The sequence below is a fragment of the Myxocyprinus asiaticus genome, chromosome 50, assembly GCF_019703515.2.
Source record: "Myxocyprinus asiaticus isolate MX2 ecotype Aquarium Trade chromosome 50, UBuf_Myxa_2, whole genome shotgun sequence".
In the NCBI taxonomy this organism is placed as follows: Eukaryota; Metazoa; Chordata; class Actinopteri; order Cypriniformes; family Catostomidae; genus Myxocyprinus; species Myxocyprinus asiaticus.
Window position 1 is genome coordinate 370,476 of NC_059393.1, and position 22,108 is coordinate 392,583.

General features: G+C 44.5%; 1 protein-coding gene across 4 annotated transcripts in view; it reads left to right on the top strand.

The window, feature by feature from the left end:
- The window catches only part of arhgef3 (Rho guanine nucleotide exchange factor (GEF) 3), a 223,559-nt gene that overhangs the window by 197,747 nt on the left and 3,704 nt on the right, over nucleotides 1-22,108 (top strand). For all 4 annotated transcript variants that reach the window (XM_051694813.1, XM_051694817.1, XM_051694815.1 and 1 more), the window contains 5 exons: nucleotides 1,161-1,257; nucleotides 1,396-1,472; nucleotides 8,176-8,433; nucleotides 9,111-9,281; nucleotides 17,090-17,276. In XM_051694813.1, coding sequence (XP_051550773.1) covers nucleotides 1,161-1,257; nucleotides 1,396-1,472; nucleotides 8,176-8,433; nucleotides 9,111-9,281; nucleotides 17,090-17,276 — 790 coding nt within the window. The remainder of the gene's footprint in view (nucleotides 1-1,160; nucleotides 1,258-1,395; nucleotides 1,473-8,175; nucleotides 8,434-9,110; nucleotides 9,282-17,089; nucleotides 17,277-22,108) is intronic.

Sequence of the window (22,108 nt, forward strand, 5' to 3'; positions counted from 1 at the left end):
ACAACAGTCGGGTTCCAGAAGTAATAATTCATTTTCTCCATAGGGGAATAGATTTTAAACAATAACTTTTAAATCTTTAAAGACACTCTTACTATGAGCTCCGAGGTTGTTTATCGATGGTATATGCCTCTGTTGAAGCCACCAGTCCATATTATTTCATCTTTATTTTAAAACAATCGTGATTGATAGCAGAAATCCTAGTGAAGAACTACACTACACATGATCCTAAAGTGCCAGAGAATTGAGGTGACCACTATCATGATATACTGTGAATGATGCAGTCGAGTCGGTCTCCCTACACTTTAAAAATTTTATATTTGCATATGCCTAATATTTTGCAATAAAACTAAAATATATTATTTCTCTACTTATAATCGACAACTTTAAATCAATAGTTTTCTATTTTCCAAGGTTTTTAATTTGAATACATCACTCGCATGGGATCATGTCCTCATTTTAAGTTCATGCCCTCACTAAAAACATTAAGTGCACAGACTTGTAGCTTTGTCTCTTTGTGCAATATATATATATATATATATATATATATATATATATATATATATATTATATATATACTTTTGCTTCAAATCAAAATTTGTAATGATGTGGAGTCACGTCGGAGCTGGTTTGTTTGGTTATTGGCTTTTTTCCTATTTTATGAAGGATTTTATGAAATCCCTATTGAAAAAATAAATGTGAAAAATACTTCTGGAACCAAAATGGCTGAAAAAATGTGCGGGCACTGTTGCACTCTATTATTTGCCTTTTTTTTTTTTTTTTTATTATTTTTTTATTTTATTTATGTATTTATTTTATAGTAGGCAGTTGATGGTGTATACTGTGTAGTAAAGTACTAAGCTAGTATTCCATTCCAAATGTAGCCAATGACTTGTCAAACAGGTTTTCCAAACACAACCCTGACTTCTTTTGGTCAGGCAAACTGACATTCCTGCTCCAAAGCAACAGCATCGGTTGAGCCAATGTTGTAATGTCAGACTGCTCAAATAAACTGACTGCAATTCTGTTTAGTCATGCTAGTAGCACAGAAATTGCACACTTCACATTTACATTACTGAAGGAGTTTTCAATAGTTACTAAATTCAGTCATATATTCTATGCTCATATATCCTGTTTGATTGGTCTGTGTGATGTCACCTCAGGCGTATCGTGACCCGATGCTGAAGCTGTCCATCATGACCGAACATGAGCTCAATCAGATCTTCGGCACATTGGACTCACTTATTCCACTGCATGAAGGTGAGCAGAAATACACCTGTGCTCACTTACCTGTGTGTGTTACATCACCTTTAAATACACAAGCTACAGTACATGCTGCATAACAGATGATGTGTAGGATCAGTGATCAAACTCATTTGTTTCTTGGTGATCTTGTAGATCTGTTGAGTCGACTGCGAGAGGCCAGGAAACCAGACGGCTCGACCGATCATGTGGGCCATATTCTAGTGAACTGGGTAAGATAAGTAAAGCTCTTATCTGTGTAGAACAGTTTAAAGGGATAGTAAAAAAAAAAAAAAAAAAAAAGAAGCTTTTAAGGCTTGGAACTAAATTAAGTTGTTCCAACACCATATGACTCTCATTCTTCGGTGGAACACAAAAAGAGATGTTTAGCCAAATGTTCACACTGGTCTTTTCCACACAATGAAAGCGTATATTAATCAGGGGTGGTTCAAGCTCAGAAAAAGGACAAAAACACCATAATGGCACCAAACATTAGCATAAACGTATCACAAAACTAGGCCATATGACTTGTAGTTTTTCAAATCTAATTTGTGATTGCATATGTTCAGCAGTGTTGGCTAAGTTTCTCTAAAACAGTAATTCATTACTAATACTAATTACATCTTCTACAGTGCAGTTAGATTACAGTACTAATTACTCTGTCTGAAAAGTAATTGCATTACTTATTACTAATTACTTTCTAAAACCCTTATCAACCTCGACCCGATGAAAAATACAAGGATAGACATGAAACTGTCCTTTTAATTCTTTCAAATAAATAATATAAAATCAAATAAATTATTAATGAACTGGCCAAAGAATTTAAGGGGGCAGCATTAAATTAGAAAACATATATTTTAACATTAGACATTCGATTTCGATTTTAAATACACTATTGTTTTATTTAGAATTGTTCTATAGTCTATACAGTATTTAATGCAATTACATCAGAAGTAACTGTAATTAAATTACTGAAAAATTAAGAGTAATCCTTTTTATTTTTTTCAATGAAAAAGTAATTTAATTACAGTAATTAATTACTTAGTAATGCAATACACCGAACACTTATGTTCAAATATCTCATGTGATGGTTTGTCACTGGTTGTCGTGCGACACAATTGATCACGATGTGCCAAGTTTGAATTTGCAGAAGTGCAAATGTGATTTGAGAGCTTCGATAGAAGGGAAAGATTTTCACTGAATAACAACTTACATTTTGCCCTATTCCTCACATAAAACTGTTCAATGGTTTGCAGTGCATGGGAGTACTAAAAGGGAGTAGTTAACCCTAATAAACTAACTACATTTTTAAGTAGTGTGACAATAGCTCAATTATTTTCACAGTAGTGTAGCTTTTCCAGTAACAAGCTACATTTTCCAATAAGTTGCGCTGTAGCGTCACAAAACATTACATTTGTCACATTGTACTGGAAGCACAGCAATGGAGCGAATGAAGTAATAAAACACGCTCACCTAAACTGTCCTCTCTCTTTCATGTAGCGCTGGGAAAACCAAATTATTTAAGTGAATTGGTTCTTTCTGACAGTTTATATAAATAAATCAGTTAAAGTAAACTATTTTCCTTATATTTAGCATAGGGAACTTAGCATGGGGGATTCATTTTAGTGAGTAATGTAAAAGAAGTCGCTTGAGTCCCGCGCAACCTTAAAGAGACATTGCCTTCTTTTTTTAAATAAAAAATAGTAGTGTATTGCTGCTTTTTTCCAGTATATTTAAATTATTGTATTTAAAAAATGTCTGGTTATATTAAGTTTTTACATTTATGCTAGTTGTTTAACCCTTATAAAAACTATGCATGTATTTACTATAGTAATATTGTAGTAACTTGTGTTGTAGTACTCGAGACCAACTTGGTATGGTCATGGACTTGACCCTCTCCAGTCTCTGTCTTGAACAAGTGTGGAATCTGACTTTATACCGACACCAGTCAAGTCCCTTAAAAAAAAAAAAAAGCCAACTTATTATCATAGGCTGGCTGGCAGCTGCTTTTCAGCACGCATGCAAGAAGAGCGCTCGCGACTCGCTACTGCGGCTGTGTGCGAGAACGGTCAAAATGCCTGTCTTGGTGTTAACTTGGTCCATCCACAGAAACAGAGTGAATTCCTCAGATGTACCTGAGGAATTCACAAGCTGTAAGACATGAGCCAGGACTTAAGCAGTTTTTGCTAAACTCTTTTATTAAGACGCGATGCCATGAAACTCCCAAACATAAGCACCTATTTTATAAGAGCCTGCTAACTTCTAAACTACCTAAAAAATCTTAATGTGGAAAGTTGTAGAAACATAATAGTGCCGTTTTTCTTTTGCTGTTGGAGCAAACATTATATTTGGTGACGTCTCCCATTCACTTCATTCAACGCTATCAAAGTTTACCCTGCAGTCATTTACTTCTATGTTCCAAAACTCAGAAGTGTGAAAAGGGTCCAGTGATTTAACTACTGAAAGCCAAAAGGGACTATAGGGGTGGTTAAAATCAAGTTTTAAACTGCATAGGGTTAAATATATATATATATATCTGCTCTTTGAGTGTATCTGAGGCTAAGACAAAAGTTAGTAGGACCTTTGAATTTAGTTCCAGTAATATTTAAAGTATATCAATAATCACATATATGTAACATTTATTATAAATGGCTATAATAAACGAGGTTATCTGGAGCCTGATGTACATTCGAGTAACAAGGTGGTCTCTCTCATATTTTTGAAAAGTAATTATTTCCTGCTGTAGTTGCATGTCAAGACCTGAAATGATAGTACAGTAGGACTGTTTTTTATAGATCAGAAGAACCTTTCTTGGCTCACAATAGATGGAATACAATAGTGCAATTGAAGAAATTGTAAACACATTGAAAGTAAAGCTTTCAGTTCACTTACTGCGTACTCCATTTTATACATTTTAAATTTTAACATTTGTTTACTTTTTTTCATTTTAGTTACAGTACATTAATACTGTATTTGTATAGCAGAAATGTTTATTTAACTTACAATGAATAGAATATACTAGAATATGATAAACACAGAAGCTGGTGTTTTGTATTGCAGTGCTACGCCAAAGGAACCGAGGACATGGCATTTATTTAATTATTATTCTCGATTTGGTAATATTGTTTAAACCAACATTTGAGTCTTGTCTCAGACTGAGCCGCTTCTGGTCTCGGTCTCGACTCCGACTAGGTCCTCTCTGGTCTTGGTCTTGACTCTACTCAACCCTCTCTGGTCTCGACCTGGACTCTTACTCAGATGAGCTGGTCTCGACTATAACACAAGTAGTAACCATGACTGTAGTAACCATGGTTAAATTTATGGTTAATATGGTTTTACCACAAATACTATGGTTAAACTATGTTTACTGTAATAAAACCATGGTTAATATTCATATGGGAATGTCACCCTAATTAAATAACTACCTAGAATCTATTGAATTCTGCAATCATAACTGTAGTTTCCCCAACACTGATGGCTTCAGAAGATTTGGAATATAGTCTTTCATAATACTTCTATGATACTTTTATGTAATTTTTGGATCTTGACAGCCCCTGGTGCAGCTTGATCATTCTGCCTAACATCTCCTTTTGTGTTCCAAGGAAGTGAAAAAGTAATGGGTTTGGAATGCCATGAGGGTGGCAAAAGAATGTTAATTTTTGGGTGAACTGTTCCTTTAAGCCATGTATAAAGATCTGTCAAGATGACAAACACAGACAGAAAATACTAATATTTAAGTGTTAAAGAAATTGTGAACAATACTTTTTGTTAAAATTATTGTAAGTTTTTATTTTCTTAAGCACAAATAAATAAAAGGTCATAGCATTGATTGGATGTTTCCAGAGGAAAGCCCATGTTGTCCTGGTCATTGTGACATGAGTGTTGCTGCTGTTCTTTCACCCAGCAGCTAAACTTTGCTGATGAAAGGTTTTTTCAGATGTGGGTCTGTTTTGGAGCTCTGCTCCGTTCATGTCACTCACAGGCCTGGATCAGATCACTCGAGGCTGCTGGGAAATGTTTGTTTTAGTGTGCTGGAGGCCAAATGCATCCACTGTGACAAAGTAGTTTGTCATGATACAAGCTACTCATAATTTCAAAGCAGTTAAACTACAGTGAAGGCATTTTTATGTTTTTGAAAAGATAATTTAGTTAGACTACAAATTACTAACCATAGAAGTAAAATACATTGAAGCTAATTGAGGGGGTGATATCTTTTAAAAACAGTATTTGACTATATTGTGATATCATTTATTTATAGTAATAATAACAACATCAAATCTGAACAGGTAGGCCTAAATTTAAATTCTAAAACTGTAGATAAGTAAATTCTGAGTTAAAAATAGTGTTGAACAACAAAATGTAAAATGCAAACCATCAAATTAATCTGTTAATCGTATTTATTTTATTTTTAAATCAGTTAATTTATATGAACAGTCCAAAAGAGCCAATTAAATTAATCAGACTTTGCAATGCTTTAAAAAGAGGAAGAGAGAAGTAGAAAGAGAAATGTTTAGGAGAGCGTGTTCTATTATAGAGCCAGAGATTATTTAGCAGTGATGGTTCACTTCTATTTAAATGAATGGGAGAAACTGGAACCCTCAACCAAGAAGCTCTAGTGCCCAACGATCAATGGATGTAGAAAGGAAGTCCCGCCTTAAAGGTAAAAGAGCCAATCATCTTTTATATACAGACATCGCCTGTCAATCATCTCGCTAACGTGCATGCGCAATAGCTTTACAAGCTGGGAAAAATGCGTGTTTTAGCGTAATATGAGGTAAAGAAGCACAATTTATGATCTTAATAATATTAATATTATCACATTTAATTGCTGATTTGAGATATGTTCTTTGTTCGTAATCTTGACCAACTGTTTTTTGAGATTTTGGTCTTTCCCCATTCAAGTAGATGGGAGCTGCACTGGCATGACTGGAAATAGCCTCCTGAGAGTGTTCCAAAGATGGCCGACAGTGGACTGACTTGCTAGAAAGACTTTGATAGAGCGCAACAAACGTCTTTTGTTCTGGAAATGTTTTCCCCACTTAATTTTTCCATAGAGATTCCATAAAGTCCTTCATAAAAGAGTTCTAAGCCATAAACTAAAGCAGCCAGCCACAAGGTGAATCATAACATTACAAACCTTGATTTGAGGCAAAAAAAAAAAAAAAAAAAAATGAAAATCTGAAAAAAAGACAAAGATACAAGGCTGTGCATTTACCATCTTTTATAAGGTAATGAACTACAATCCCATGAAGCACTGTGAATTATATAATTGAATTAAAAACAATGGGAAATGTAAAAATTATTGATTCAAAGTTGTTGATTAAACGTAAAGAATCAAAAAATAAATTACTTTTTTTTTTTTTTTAATTGCAAAATATTCAGATACATTACTGTCCAAAAGTTTTAGGCACTTAAAATGTGTCACAAAAACATCTGTCTTAAGATGGTTATTTATAGCTTCAGCTTTAGTGTGTCAATAGGAAATATAAATGTTAAACTCCCAAACATTACTTTTGCAAATAGAAAAGATTAGAATAGAAGAACAGGGCACTCTGCAAGAGATGGCATTGCCCCTACAGTGCCTAAAACTTTTGCACAGTACTGTATATGCAAATATATAAGTAGTTTGAGAGAGTAGGGAGACCGACTCTACCCAGTGTGTCATTGAAGTGGACAGTTGCTGCAGAGCTTTTTTGTTGCAATTTGTTGGTCGTGATTCTCTAAATGGTGTATCTTTCTCTTCAGGATCATGGGTAGTGTAGTTCTTCACCAGAAATTCCACAATTTAATAAGTTTTTTTATGAAGTTGAAGTAACATGGACTGATAGCTTCAACAGAAGCATATACCATCGATTGACAACCTAGAATCTCACGGTAGGTCTGTCTTTTAAAGGTTTCTAAGTTTCTCCTATGGAGAAAATGAATGGGATTTTTATCTCCGGAACCAGACTGTTGCAGCCTTTTCCTCAGTACAATATGCCATAATAACCAGAGACAGAGCATTTTGTCATGTTACACAACTACTTTTGGGGAAAATAAGCTCTTGTAGACAAGCTACTCTACATTAAAAGTTACTGAGCTACTTTTACACTACTAAAAATGTATTGAAGTTAGTAGTGTTTTTATTAATAAAATTTCCATTTGTCAGTCAGTGGTGTCTGAAATTCTGCCTGAAACGTCAATGGAATGTCCATTGATGCCTAAGGGGCACTGAAGTTGGTCACTGCAAATGCTAGTACACATGTGGTAACCAGAGACACGATGTCAACATCAACACTACAGTAAATGAATTCTTAATATACACTGATAAAACTAGAAAACACCCAATTTTATTTAACACAATTTCAATATAGTGATAAACAGCAGCAATACACTAAATATTTTGCTTTAAAAAGAAGGCAAAGTGAATTATTTATGTGAACTAGTTCATTTACTCACTTAAATGAATCAGAGTTCCCAACACTAAATTTAAGGGAATTGTTTATTTTACCCAGTTCATTTACATGAACTGTCTGAAAGAACCGATTCACTTGAATGATTCTGTTTTCCCAACACTACAGAATTGAGAGAGGAAGCTTTAGGTGGTATATTTGATTACATCTTAGGCTCCTTTGGTGCATTCGCAATACTGTGTAAATAATGCAGTGGTTTTTGATTTCTACAGTGCTACTCACTGGAAATTGTCGCTTGTTAATGGAAAAGCTACACTATTGTAAAAATAGCTGAGCTACTGTCACGCTACTGGAAAATGTAGTTGAGTTAGAAATGCTACTACTTTAATTTGACTACTACTTAACACTGTTTTCAACAGTCAACAGACAATCATGGGATTCAGCTCTTCAGATATTCTAACAGTTGTTCCCAGAAATCCATATACTGTGTGTTTTAGCTTTATTTCTTGAGCTTAACTTAATTAGACTCTTTCTTTTTCAACAGCTTCCTTGTCTTGGAACTTACAACAGTTACTGCAGTAACCAAGTGGCAGCCAAAGCACTGCTGGATCATAAGAAACAGGACCATCGTGTGCACGACTTTCTGCAGCGCTGTCTGGAATCGCCCTTCAGCCGCAAACTGGACCTGTGGAACTTCCTGGACATCCCACGTAGTCGACTTGTCAAATACCCGCTGCTTCTGCGAGAGATTCTCAAACACACACCCAACGACCACCCAGACCGCCAACATCTGGGTGAAGCTGTAAGTTGTCATTGCAATTCCTAACTTCATATTCTGCACGAAAAAGACTGTTTAAGCCTTCAAGTTGCTTTTTTCATTGTACATTTGGCTTAATCTTGGTTTTGACAGACCAAACTACATCCCTGCCTTTGTTCACTGAATATCATTGGTCACATTCACAATGCAACTAAATTTGGTTGTCAATTCGCTTCTAAATCCATATGTACATACAGAGTTTGGTAATTTACGGAAATTTACAGCAGCTGGGTTTTATTAAAGCATGCCATCAGGACCCTGCAAGGTGGAGCAACCAATTTGCGAATTGTCGACTTGTGGAAAAGAACAGAACACATACAGAACAAATCTCCACGCACACACAAAGAGAGAGAGAGAGTAGAACACAAAGCCAAAAATGCACACTGCACAGGGTTTAGGTCGGAAAATAAAAAAACGCATTACATTTACATTCTTGTAATCAGATCACAGTTAATTACTTTTAGGTATATGTGTTACACATTTCTAAAATAATCTTATTTATGTAAAGGAATCTTATTACAATTTTAGAGAAGCAATTATTAATTTGTAGTAGATTACTTTTTTGAGTTACTTGCCCAAAACTGGTTATCGCTCCCAAACTGTGTATGTGGTCAGTCTCCTAATATCTGTCTTTTATCTTTGTTGCTCTTTAAATTTCGTAGATATCCATGATCCAGAGCATTGTAGCTGATATTAACACACAGACGGGTGAGTCGGAGTGCCGTTACTATAAAGAGCGTTTGCTGTATTTGGAGAATGGTCAGAGAGATCTGTTGATCGACAGCTCACGAATCCTCAGCTGCCATGGAGAACTCAAGAACAACAGAGGAGCTGTAAGAACTTCAGCTTTGCTTTTCACTTTTGTTTTATTAGGACAAGCTCATATTACCCCTCTAAATCTGTCTCCTTCACAGTTTTGAAGTTTTTCACTGCTATAGATTTATATTTCAGTGCGACAGAAGAAATGTGTTAACCGGTTTAGATTTTGTTATGCCGTTAATACTGTAAAGTATATAGTATATGCACAGTATATTTTGCAACTGCTTCAAGTTATGTAAACATAAGATTGAAGAGTAACACAAAGCAGACTTTAGGTTGTTTATGGTTGCCAAACAATGTCACAATTTGCAACATTAATATAGAAGTGATGTGTGACCACTTGTGTATCAGATGTAACTTTAGTCTATCCATTTCATAATATTAGTTTTGCTGTTACTGTTTACTCAAGTGTTATATAATGTGAAGCTACTTTTGCACTGATGTCAGACTTATTCATATGTTATGAATAATCTTATCTTTTGGTTTGTGTCCATCAAATTCTAAATAAAAAGAGAAAATAATCAAGTGAAATGAAGTACATTGTAAAGTTTTTATTTCACTGGATTATCCAATAATAGGCATTGCCACATGGTTATTTAATAGATAAATACAGTTTTCATTGAATTTACAGCAAAAATATATATTGGAGTCTAAAGTAACCATGTTTTACACAATTAGCAAAAATCTAAATATCTCAAAAACAATTCGTAAATATTTCCATCCCATGTGCTCAAGAGTAGAAAACTGTCTCTTCCAGGAAAACTGTAGCCACTGTGGCTCTTTTAATACATTTAATAAACTAAATTAAAGAGTGTGCAAGCAAAACATCTGAAGAGCATGTTTGCTAATGATCGACAGTAGATATCTTATGTCTGAGAGCGACAGTCACAGCACATCAGACAGTTATAGGAGGTAATAGTAGCCAATCATTTTGATGCAGGTATAATGAATAGCTTATTTGTGTGTGCTATGTATGACTTTGCGGTGTGGATCCACATGATATTTTTCTATGTGTCAATAAACCTGCTCTTCGGCACAGTTCAAGTTTGTATTCAACTTATTTGCTCTGCAAACTCGACGCAGGCTTTGGCTCCAGCATTCCAGAATGATCGTAGCAACATTTAAGATACTAGAGGCGATGATATTGCTCTGCTGGTTAGTCTAGTTATGAAATAATTCATGACTTATTGATGCAAAATTAAGTGACCTTTTTGATGTATCTGCATTTGTATATAAATTCTATAGGAGTTTATTCAGCAAATGTGTTTCCATAGTTTATGGACATGTCTTCATATCGAATAAAAAAAATGATCCACCCCAAGTGATCGAATACTTTTTTTTAATGCATGTTTTGGAGATTTTGTTCACATCTTCACATAATTTTTTATGCAGTATCCCAAAATTTGCATTAAAATATGTGGATGGAAATGCAACTAGTGATTAAATTCCTGCAGATTGACACAGACTTATCTCACTGTAATTTTGGTGACAGAATGTAGAACATTCTTCAACTAAAATCGGTCTGTGTTTACCGAAGTTCAAACTACTGCCCCCAGTGGCTGAAGCTGGAAGTGTTGTTGAATGTATGGGTACATGTGAGCTCCAGTTCCCTATCTGTCACTCACGTGACGTTGTGTCGATGTAGTGACACGAGGGGTCACTCTTGGGAGCCCCAAACACCTCTGCTTTTTGAAAAAAGGCCAATTGGAATTGGCGAGTGGAATTTGCATGCCACTCCCCCGGACATACAGGCATAAAAGGAGCTGGTATGCAACCACTCATTCAAATTTTCTCTTCGGAGCGAGCGGTTGCATTCAGTGCACTGAATTCAATTCAAACTCAGTTCTCTTTACCGTTCACCTAAAACTGCTGGATTTACGGCACATTTCAGCAGCTTCTCCCCCTCTGCACCCGTGGAGTGCAGAGAACGCCCCTGGGCGCTTCGGCAGAGCAAAAGAGTATATTCTAAAAGAGTACATTTTCTTTCTAAAAGAGCGGCACACACGGAAACATCTTTTTAAAGATGCCTTTCCGTTTGTGTGTTATTCCTGGTTGCAGTCGTTATCTCTCTGCTTCTGATGGCCATGATCGCTGTCTTACGTGTCTGGGCGCTGCCCATGTGGAGACATCGTTCGTGGATGGGTCTTGTCCTCATTGCGAGAACACAACCATGGCAACGTTGCAGTCGCGGCTTGCATTCGTAAGAAAGCAAGCCACCCCAGCAGCTCCCCGCCTCGGTCCTTCTACCTACGAGTATGAGGCCGTGCCGGTTAGCACTGGGGGCGATTTGGGGACCTCAATGGGAGCACCTCCGCCGGGTAAATCCCCACGGACCTCCCATTCCCCAGCACACTCGCTTGCCCCGGTCGGGCTCTCGGATGAGACCGCCGGCTCGTCTCACGGGGAGATCGACCTCTTATCGTCTTCCCGGGCTCCGAATGAGTTAGAGCGCGGCATTGGAGAGCGGGCTCGTCCACTCTGACGCAGACGCCTCGGCTGGGCTCCCTCCTTCGGGTGTGGTCGCCCAGTCTCAGGCCTCCCCTGAACCCTCACGGCTCGATGATTGGTTCCTGGGCCTAGAGTGCCGCTCACGGCCGCGCCTCACCCCAGTCCCTTTCTTCCTGGAAGTGCATGAGGAGCTGACAAGATCGTGGGGGGCACCTTTTACTGCCCGATGCCGATTATTCAGCCCCCTGCTCTCGCTACCCTCGATGGTGGAGCAGCCAAGGGGTATTCGGTGATTCCCCAGGTGGATAAGGCGCTCACGGTGCACTTGTGCCCGCAGAGCGCCGCCACCTGGCACGGGCGCACGAAGCTCCTGTCCAGGGTCTGTAGGTTTACATCGTCCCTGACGGCTAAGGCCTACGGTGCTGCTGGACAAGCCATCTCCGCCCAGCATGCCATGGCTCTCCTGCAAGTTCACCAAGCCAAGGCGCTAAAAGAGTTGCACGAGGGTAGTTCTGACCCGGGATTGATGCAGGAACTGCACTTGACGACCGACCTCACTCTCCGGGTGGGTCACGGTGCGGTCTTTCAGGCAGGCGATGTCCACTCTGGTGGTACAGGAGTGCCACCTTTGGCTCAACCTGATCGAGATGAAAGAGGCCGACAAGGCACGGTTCCTTGATGCCCCCATCTCCCATGTTGGCCTATTCGGCGACACCATCAAGGACTTTGCCCAGCAATTCTCGGCGGTGAAGCAGCAGACGGAGGCCATTCAACATATCCTGCCCCTCAAGACCCCGCATCCCGTCTGCTCGTCGCCAAGGGAGTCCTCCTGCAGCAACAGCACCGGCTCCGCCCCTGTGGCCCAGCCCCGGCATGGAGCCCACCGCAGGAAGCAGATGCTACCCGTATCACGGCCAGCCACCAAGAAACCTAGGAAGGCTTCGAAGTGCCCCTGAGATGGGCAACCCAGGGACGAGGAGATCTGCTTCTATGGAGCTGGTAGACAGACCACTCCATCCCCCGGTGGAGGGCCGGAAGGAGAATCTTTTGTTTAATTTTTCGCTGCATGCCCAAGAGGCTGCGGTACCCAAAACTTCAACAAAAGAGTGGTTTCCTTGTTCTCTGGGTCACATGTCAGGTGCGCATGGCCGTCATCACAACCGCCGTCCACCGTCCCATTTCGGCAGGTTTGGCACTCCAGCGGCGGACCCCCCGCCCCTGCACGCCCAGCTGTGGCACAAACACGCCCACACCGGGATGGCTTCGATGGACTGAGGGGACGATGTTCCTCCTCACCCCCCCTCGACCAATCTTATGGTGGGTATCAGGAGCCAGCTAAATGCTTCGATGTTCCTTGACTCAGTTCCATGGCTCAACCCCCCGTGATGTGGCGCCTCAGGCTCCCCCCCCCGCCGTGAGGCCCCACCTGCTGGTACATCCGATGATTATCTCCTGGTCCCCCTCGCCCGGAGTTTGGACACGTGGCTTGCACTTTCCAACCCGTCTCGATGGCTGACCCGGACCATCCAACTCGGCTACACGATTCAGTTCACCAGGCACCCGCTCGGGTTCAGCGGCGTCTGCTTCACTTCGGTGAAGGGCGAGAGTGCCGCTACCTTGCATGCGGAGATCGCGACCCTTCTGCACTCCAGCCAAGATGAAGAAAGGGTTTTACAGCCCTTACTTCATTGTACCAAAGAAAGGTGGTTGGTTGCGGCCAATCTTGGACCTGCGAGTTCTGAACCGGGCCTTGCACAGACTCCCGTTCAAGATGCTGATGCAAAAACGCATTTTAGCGAGCATCCAGCATCAAGATTGGTTCGCAGTGGTAGACCTGAAGGACGCGTACTTCCACATCTCGGTTTTACTTCGACACAGATCCTTCCTGCAGTTTGAATTCGAGGGCCGGGTGTACCAGTATAAGGTCCTCCCCTTCGGCCTGTCCTTGTCCCCTCGCATCTTCACGAAAATCACAGAGGCAGCCCTTGCCCCGCAAAGGGAAGTGGGCGTCCGCATACTCAACTACCTCAACAACTGGCTGATCCTAGCTCACTCTCGAGAGTTACTGTGTGCACACAGGGACCTCGTGCTTGGGCACCTCCGCCGTCTAGGGCTTCAGGTCAACTGGGAAAAGAGCAAGCTCTCCCGGGTTCAGAGCATCTCTTTTCTCAGCTTGGAGTTGGACTCAGTCTCGATGATGGTGCACCTCACGAACAAGCGTGGAGTCGGTGCTGAACTGTCTGAAGGCGTTCAGACAGAAGGCAGTGGTTCACTGAAACTTTTTCAGAGGCTCCTGGGGCATATGGCATCCTCTGCAGTTGCCACACCGCTCAGGTTGATGCATATGAGACCGCTTCAGCACTGGTTTCAGACTCGAGTCCCGAGTCATGTGGTCATCACGCATATCTGTTGCCGCTTCTTCAGCCCTTGGAATGACCTAGCATTTCTACGGGCAGGGGTTCCCCTAGAGCAGGTCTCCAGGTGCGTCGTGGTTACGACAGATGTCTCCAAGACGGGCTGGGGCGCTGTATGCAATGGGCACACAGCTGCCAGCTCTTGGACTGGCCCGCGGCTGCATTGATACATCAACTGCCTCGAGTTATTGTCAGTACTGCTTGCCCTGCAGAGGTTCTGGCCGTTGATCCAGGGCAAGCACGTGTTGGTCCGGATGGACAACACTGCGACGGTAGTGTACATCAATCATCAAGGCAGTCTGCACTCCCGTTGCATGTCACAACACGCCTGGCGTCTCCTCCTCTGGAGTCAGCCGCGCCTCAAGTCGCTACGAGCCACTCACATCCCAGGTGACCTCAACACCACAGTGGATGCGCTTTCACGACAGGTTACGCTCAGGGGAGAGTGGAGACTCCACCCCCAGGTGGTCCAGCTGATTTGGAGTCGATTTGGTCGAGCACAGGTAGACTTGTTTGCTTCCCGGGAATCCTCCCACTGCCCGCTTTGGTACATCCTGACCGAGGCACCCCTCAGTATAGACGCGCTGGCACACAGCTGGCCCCCTGGACTACGCAAATACGTGTTTCCCCCAGTGAGCCTACTTGCACAGACCCTGTGCAAGGTCAGGGAGGATGAGGAGCAGGTTGTCCTAGTAGCACCCTACTGGCTGACCCAGACGTGGTTCTCGGACATCACGCTCCTCGCAACAGCCCCCCCCCAGCGAATTCCCTTGAGTAAGGACCTTCTTTCTCAGGGATGGGGCACCATCTGGCGCCCACAACCAGACCTCTGGAATCTCCACGTCTGACCCTTGGATGGGACGTGGAAGACCTAAGTGGCCTACCACCCGTAGTGATAGACACAATCACTCAGGCTAGGGCTCCCTCTGCGAGGCACCTGTATGCTTTCAAAGATCACGCAAAGATCACCAGAGATGCGCAGTCGGTTCGGTGCTTTCCTTCCTGCGGCTGTCCCCCTCCACCTTGAAGGTGTATGTAGCCTCTATAGCAGCATACCACGACACAGTGGACGGTAAGTCCTTAGGGAAGCACGACCTGATCATCAGGTTCCTGAGAGGCGCTAGGAGGTTGAATTCCTCCAGACCACGTAGTCCTTTGGGGTCTATGGGGGGTCCCCTTCGAGCCCCTGGTGTCAGCTGAGCTTAAGGCACTCTCTTTGAAGACTGCCCTCCTGACTGCGCTCACTTCCATCAAGAGGGTAGGGGACCTGCAGGCATTCTCTGTCAGTGAAACGTGCCTGGAGTTCGGTCTGGGCTACTCTCACGTGATCCTAAGACCCTGACCAGGCTATGTGCCCAAGGTTTCCACGACCCCATTTAGGGATCAGGTGGTGAACCTGTTAGCGCTGTCTCAGGAGGAGGCAGACCCAGCTTTGGCATTGCTCTGTCCAGTGCATACTTTACGCATCTATTTGGATTACACGCAGAGCTTTAGAAGCTCCGAGCAGCTCTTTGTCTGCTTTGGTGGACAGCGGAAAGGAAGCGCTGTCTCCAAACAGAGGATCGCCCACTGGGTCATTGACGCCATTGTGATGGCATATCACACTCAAGACGTGCCGCCCCCAGTGACGCTACGAGCCCACTCTACTAGGAGTGTAGTGGCCTCCTGGGCCCTGACCAGTGGCGCCTCTTTGGCAGACATCTGCAGAGCAGCAGGCTGGGCAACACCCAACACCTTTGCAAGGTTCTATAATCTCTGGATTGAGCCGGTTTCGTCCCGTGTGTTGTCAGGTCCGAACAGGTAAGTTCCGGGACAGCTGGCCAGGTGTACGGCTTGCATATAGCTTCTTTCCCCTCCCATGAGGTGAAGACGTGCACCTTTGGCTCCCAGTCGTGTTCATAAGTTGTGATCCCTGGATGACTTTTCTCCTTAGCCCTGTGGCAGACGAGTTTGCGGAGAAACTCGCTGCCGGCCCAGTACATGTGCAAAACTAAGCCCTGTACTGGGGTAGGTGCTCCACATGTGCTGGTTCCCCATAGGTGACCCCATGTGAAATATCTTCTGCTAAATCGTTTCCCTGTCGGTAAACTGTGTCTTCCTTGGGCAGAGGCCCCTCTGCCCCCGGTCACCATGCTTGTAGAAACTCCTCCCCCCTCGAGTAGAAATTATGCTATTCAGTGAAGAGGTATGCACATTATAATAACTCCACCCCCTAACCCAAACCCCAACTCTAAACTTAACCCTTGGTGGAGTAAAAATTTAATCTTAGAGGCAAAACGAAACTTCTGAATCTTGCATTCATCACTGATTATGTGAACATGATTACTTCCTGGTTTCAGCGCCGGACGAGAAACTGTGTCTTTGCAAAAATCTGATTTTGAATTATAATTTCTCCCAAACAAACAAGGCTTAATTGTTTTGGTTTGAAGGACCTTAAATCATGACAAACATGTATTTCACTTAATTGTTTGTTTTTTTCTATTTTGCTGTATCATTTTTAGACATTTGAACACCTAAAAAATTGTAGTGGTCCTCAACAATATTCCTTTTTTGTTTTTGTTTTTTTGTATTTGACATTAAATCAACCATTCAGTGTTTCTCTGGAACCCTGTGTAAGCTTCAGGTCATCCACTGGATGGTAAACACACACACAGTTATGTCCTTTAATGGTCAGGAGTCAAAGGTGCTATCATAAATAGCCTGAACAAGACTTATCACAGCGGAAATATTAAGAGTAGAGAACTACTCCCTCATAACTGCAAAACAGGTTACATACAGGTTATGTAACTTTGCAGGATCACAGGCCTTACAGTATTTTATACACACATTTACACACACACTGAATGTATCATTAGCTTAGAATGTAGTCCCACCTCAAAAGGACGATTTAGACCACTTTACAGCTTATATAACACAAACTGAAGAATTACACTAACACACATCTGTCTCTGTCTCTGTAGAAGCTGCATGTGTTCCTGTTTCAGGCCGTGTTGGTGATCACTCGAGCAATTACTCATAACGAGCAGCTGTGGTATCAGCTATACCGGCAGCCGATCCCTGTGCGTGAGCTGGAGTGGGAAGATCTGCCTGATGGAGAGATTCGATTAGGCGGATCAATCAGGGGAGCCTTCAGCAACAATGAGCGCAGTGAGTCTCTTGTCCTGTCTGAACACATTTACAGCAACTGCTGTCATATACCATATCAGACCAGCTGTTTTTTTTTAATGAAAATCTATGGATGTCTTGTGTGTTTGGATAGTTTCTGTTTAAAACTATCCAAACATACAGTAAAACATTGCACCTACAGAGCATACAGGCTGTATGTTTTCACATTTAAATCTTTAAATAAATCTTGAGGAATGTACGTGTAACATTAGTATGAAAACCTACATTTACTCCAACCTAAATGAACCTTGTGAGATCCCCGTGTGACTGCTGTGTAAATTTTATATTTCCCTTTTTGATTTGTAACTAGTAGCAGCTAATATACAAGCAAAAAAAAAAAAAAATTGTTCTAGAGAAAATAGTTCCCTATCTGTCACTCACTCGACGTTGTGTCGATGCAGTGACACTAGGGGTCACTCTTGGGAGCCCGAGACACCTCTGGTCTTTGATAAAAGGCCAATGAAAATTGGCGAGTGGTATTTGCATGCCACTCCCCCGGACATACGGGTATAAAAGGAGCTGGTATGCAACCATTCATTCAGATTCTCTGTTCAGAGCCGAACGGTCATGCTCTCTGAGCTGAATTCCCACGACTGTTCATTCACCTCTGCTGGATCTGACGGCGTATTTCAGCGGCTTCTCCCACCTCTGCACTGGTGCACTGCAGAGAATGCCCCTGGGCGCAGAAATAAGAGTATATTTCTCTAAAAGAGTATATTTCTCTAAAAGAGCAGCACACACGGAACGTCTTTTTAAAGACGCGTCTTTTTAAAGATGCCTTGCCTTGTGTGTTATTCCTGGTTGCACTTGTTATCTCTTGCCTTCTGACGGTCACGATCACTGTCTTTCGTGTCTGGGCACTGCTCATGCGGAGACAGCATTCGTGGATGGGTCACGTACCGCCCCTTCGGCCCGGCCCCGGCATGGAGCCCACCGCAGGAAGCAGACGCCACCCGTCTCGCAGCCGCCAAGAACCCCTGAGACGGGCAACCCAGGGACGACAAAACCCACTGCTCTGGAGCTGGTAAGCAGACCTCTCCATCCCCCGGTCAGGGCCAGGAGGAGAATCTTTTTGTTACCTTTGCATTTAATTGCACTGCATGCCCAAGTGGCTGCAGTACCCAAGAGTTTAGTAAGAGCGGTTTCCTTGTTCCCTGGGTCACGTATCCAGTGTGCACGGCCGTCATCACGACCACCGTCCACCACTCTATTTGGCAGGTTTGGCACTCCAGCTGCGTTCTTCCACCCCAGAGCGCCCAGCTGTCGCACAGATCCGCCCCCGATGTGACAGTCTCCACAGGTCACGAGGACAGGCCTCTTCCTCCCCAGTCCCAGGCTGTTCCGGGGGTGGTCACAAGGAGCCAGGTAAGTGCTTTGATGTCCCTAAACTCAGCACGGCCACGACATGGTGTGGCACCTCGAGCTCCGCCCTGCCGCAAGGCCCCACCTGCCGGTATGTCCGACGACGTTGTCCCTTTGGTCCCCCTTGCATGGAACTTGGATGCGTGGCTTGTGCTTTCCAATCCATCGCGATGGCTGGTCCGGACCATCCGACTCGGCTACGCGATTCAGTTCGCCAGGCGCCCGCCCAGGTTCAGTGGTATCCACTTCACCTTGGTGAAGGATGAAAACGCTGCTACCTTGCGCGCGGAGATCGCTACCCTCCTACGGAAGGGTGCGATAGAACCTGTCCCTCCAGCCGAGATGAAGAAGGAGTTTTACAGTCCCTACTTCATCGTACCAGAAAAAAAGGCGGTGGGTTACGGCCAAACTTGGACATGCGAATACTGAACCGGGCTTTACACAGACTCCCGTTCAAGATGCTGATGCAAAAACACATTCTGGCGAGCATCCGGCATCAAGATTGGTTTGCGGCAGTAGACCTGAAGGACACGTACTTCCATGTCTCGATTCTACCTCGACACAGACCCTTCCTGCGGTTTGCATTCGAGGGTCAGGCGTATCAGTACAAGGTCTTCCCTTTCGGCCTGTCCTTGTCTCCTCGCGTCTTCACGAACGTCACAGAGACAGCCCTTGCCCCGTTAAGGGAAGTGGGCATTCGCATTCTCAACTATCTCAACAATTGGCTAATCCTAGCTTACTCTCGGGACATGTTGTGTGCACACAGGGACTTGGTGCTCTCACACCTCAGCCGACTATGGCTTTGGGTCAACTGGGAAAAGAGCAAGCTCCTCCTGGTTCAGAGCATCTCTTTCCTCGGATTGGAGTTGGACTCAGTCTCTGTGACAGTGCACCTCATGAACGAGCACACCCAGTCAGTGCTGGCCTGTTTGAAGGCGTTCAAACAGAAAACAGCGGTTCCACTGAAACTCTTTCAGAGGCTCCTGGGGCATATGGCATCCTCAGTGGTGGCCACCCCACTCGGGTTGATGCATATGAGACCGCTTCAGCACTGGCTTCAGACTTGAGTCCCGAGATGGGCATCACGCCGTCTGTCACCGTCTTTTCAGCCCTTGGACCAACCTCTCGTTTCTACGGGCAGGTGTTCCCCTAGAACAGGTCTCCAGGCGCGTCGTGGTCACGACAGACGCCTCCAAAACGGGCTGGGACGCTGTTTGCAATGGGCACGCAGCTGCCGGCTTGTGGACAGGCCTGCGACTGCATTGGCGCATAACTGCCTCGAGTTGTTGACAGTTCTGCTCGCCCTGCGGAGGTTTCGGCCGTTGATCCAGGGCAAGCACGTGTTAGTTCGGACAGACAACACGGCAATGGTAGCATATGTCAACCGCCAAGGCGGTCTGCGCGCTCGTATGTCACAACTCGCCCGCCGACGACTCCTCTGGAGTCAGCAGCACTTCAAGTCGCTGTGAGCCACTAACATCCCCAGCAACCTCAGCACTACAGCGGACGCGTTGTCATGGCAGGTTACCCTCAGGGGGGAGTGGAGACTCCACCCTCAGGTGGTCCAGCTGATTTGGAGTCGATTCAGACAGGCACAGGTGGACCTGTTCACCTCCCAAGAATCCTCCCACTGCCCACTCTGGTACGCCCTGACCGAGGCACCCCTCGGCATTGACGCGCTGGCACACAGCTGGCCCCCTAGCCTGCGCAAATATGTGTTTCCCCCAGTAAGCCTACTTGCACAGACTCTGTGCAAGGTCAAGGCAGGTAATCCTGGTAGCACCCTACTGGCCCACCCAGACATGGTTCTCTGAACTCATGCTCTCCCCTTGGGAGGGACACCCCCCGACTAGACCTGGCGGCCCAGTCGGATAATCACCCGCGGTGGTAGACATGATCACTCAGGCTAGGGCCCCCTCTACAAGGCACCTGTATGCCTTTAAGTGACATCTGTTCGCTAAGTGGTGTTCTTCCCGACGGGAAGACCCCCAGAGATGCGCAGTCAGATCAGTGCTTTCCTTCCTGCAGGAGAGGTTGGAAGGACGTACAAGGTGTACGTTGCTGCTATAGCAGCACACCATGACACAGTGGACGGTAAGTCCTTAGGGAAGCACGACCTGATCATCAGGTTCCTGAGAGGCGCCAGGAGGCTGAATCCCTCCAGACTGTGCCTTGTTCCCTCATGGGACCTCTCTGTAGTTCTTCAGGGTCTACAGAGAGCCCCCTTTGAGCCATTGCAGTCAGCTGAGTTTAAGGCACTCTCTTTGAAGACCGCCCTCCTGACTACGCTCACTTCCATGAAGAGGGTAGGAGACCTGCAAGTGTTCTCTGTCAGCGAAACGTGTCTGGAGTTCGGTCCGGGCTACTCTCACCTGATCCTGAGACCCCGACCAGGCTATGTGCCCAAGGTTCCCACGACCCCTTTTAGGGACCAGGTGGTGAACCTGCGAGCACTGCCCCAGGAGGAGGCAGACCCAGCCCTGTCATTGCTGTGTCTGGTGCGCGCTTTCTAAGGATCTCTGCGGAGGATCTCTGAGCAGCTCTTTGTCTGCTTTGGTGCACAGTGGAAAGGAAGCGCTGTCTCCAAGCAGAGGATCGCCCACTGGCTCATTGACACCATAGCTATGGCATATCATGCATATGGCTACGAGCCCATTCTACCAGGGGTATAGCGGCCTCCTGGGCCCTGGCCAGGGGTGCCTCTCTAACAGACATTTGCAGAGCAGCGGGCTGGGCAACACCCAACACCTTTGCAAGGTTCTATCTGGCCCATATCTTCCGCTAATTAGTTTCCCTGTTGGCAAACTGCATCTTCCTTCGGCAGAGCCCCCTCTGCCACAGTCTCCATGTTTGTAGTAACTCCTCCCCCATTGGGTAGGATCTACCATGAGACTCTCCACATGGTCGGCAAGACCATGTGACGTATTTTCCACTTAAATATCCCCCCCTCTCTTTGGGCGAGGTGTGGTCTCCACGGTGTCCTCCCCTTGGGAGGGACACCCCCCGACTAGACCTGGCAGTCCAGTCGGATAATCCCCCTTCTTTTTTAGGGAGTGGAAAAATCTTTCTTTAACTTTTGGGTAGTCGACTTGTCCCCAAAGGGCCGTTTGACACTCATAACTATGTTGGGGGAGGTTACGTGTCGGCCTAGTGTGCTGGCTACGAGGCACACAGTGGTCTGCCCGTCACACACCGCCAGTTCACATAACACAGTTCAGCCAGTTGTGGCATTTCATATAGGGACCCCTAGTGTCACTACATCGACACAACATGGAGTGAGTGACAGATAGGGAACGTCCTGGTTACTTGTGTAACCTCCATTCCCTGATGGAGGGAACGAGACGTTGTGTCTCTCCTGCCTGAACTACCCGCTGAAATGGCCGGACCTTGTCTCGGCTCCTCAGCATAAAACCTGAATGAGTGGTTGCATACCAGCTCCTTTTATACCCGTA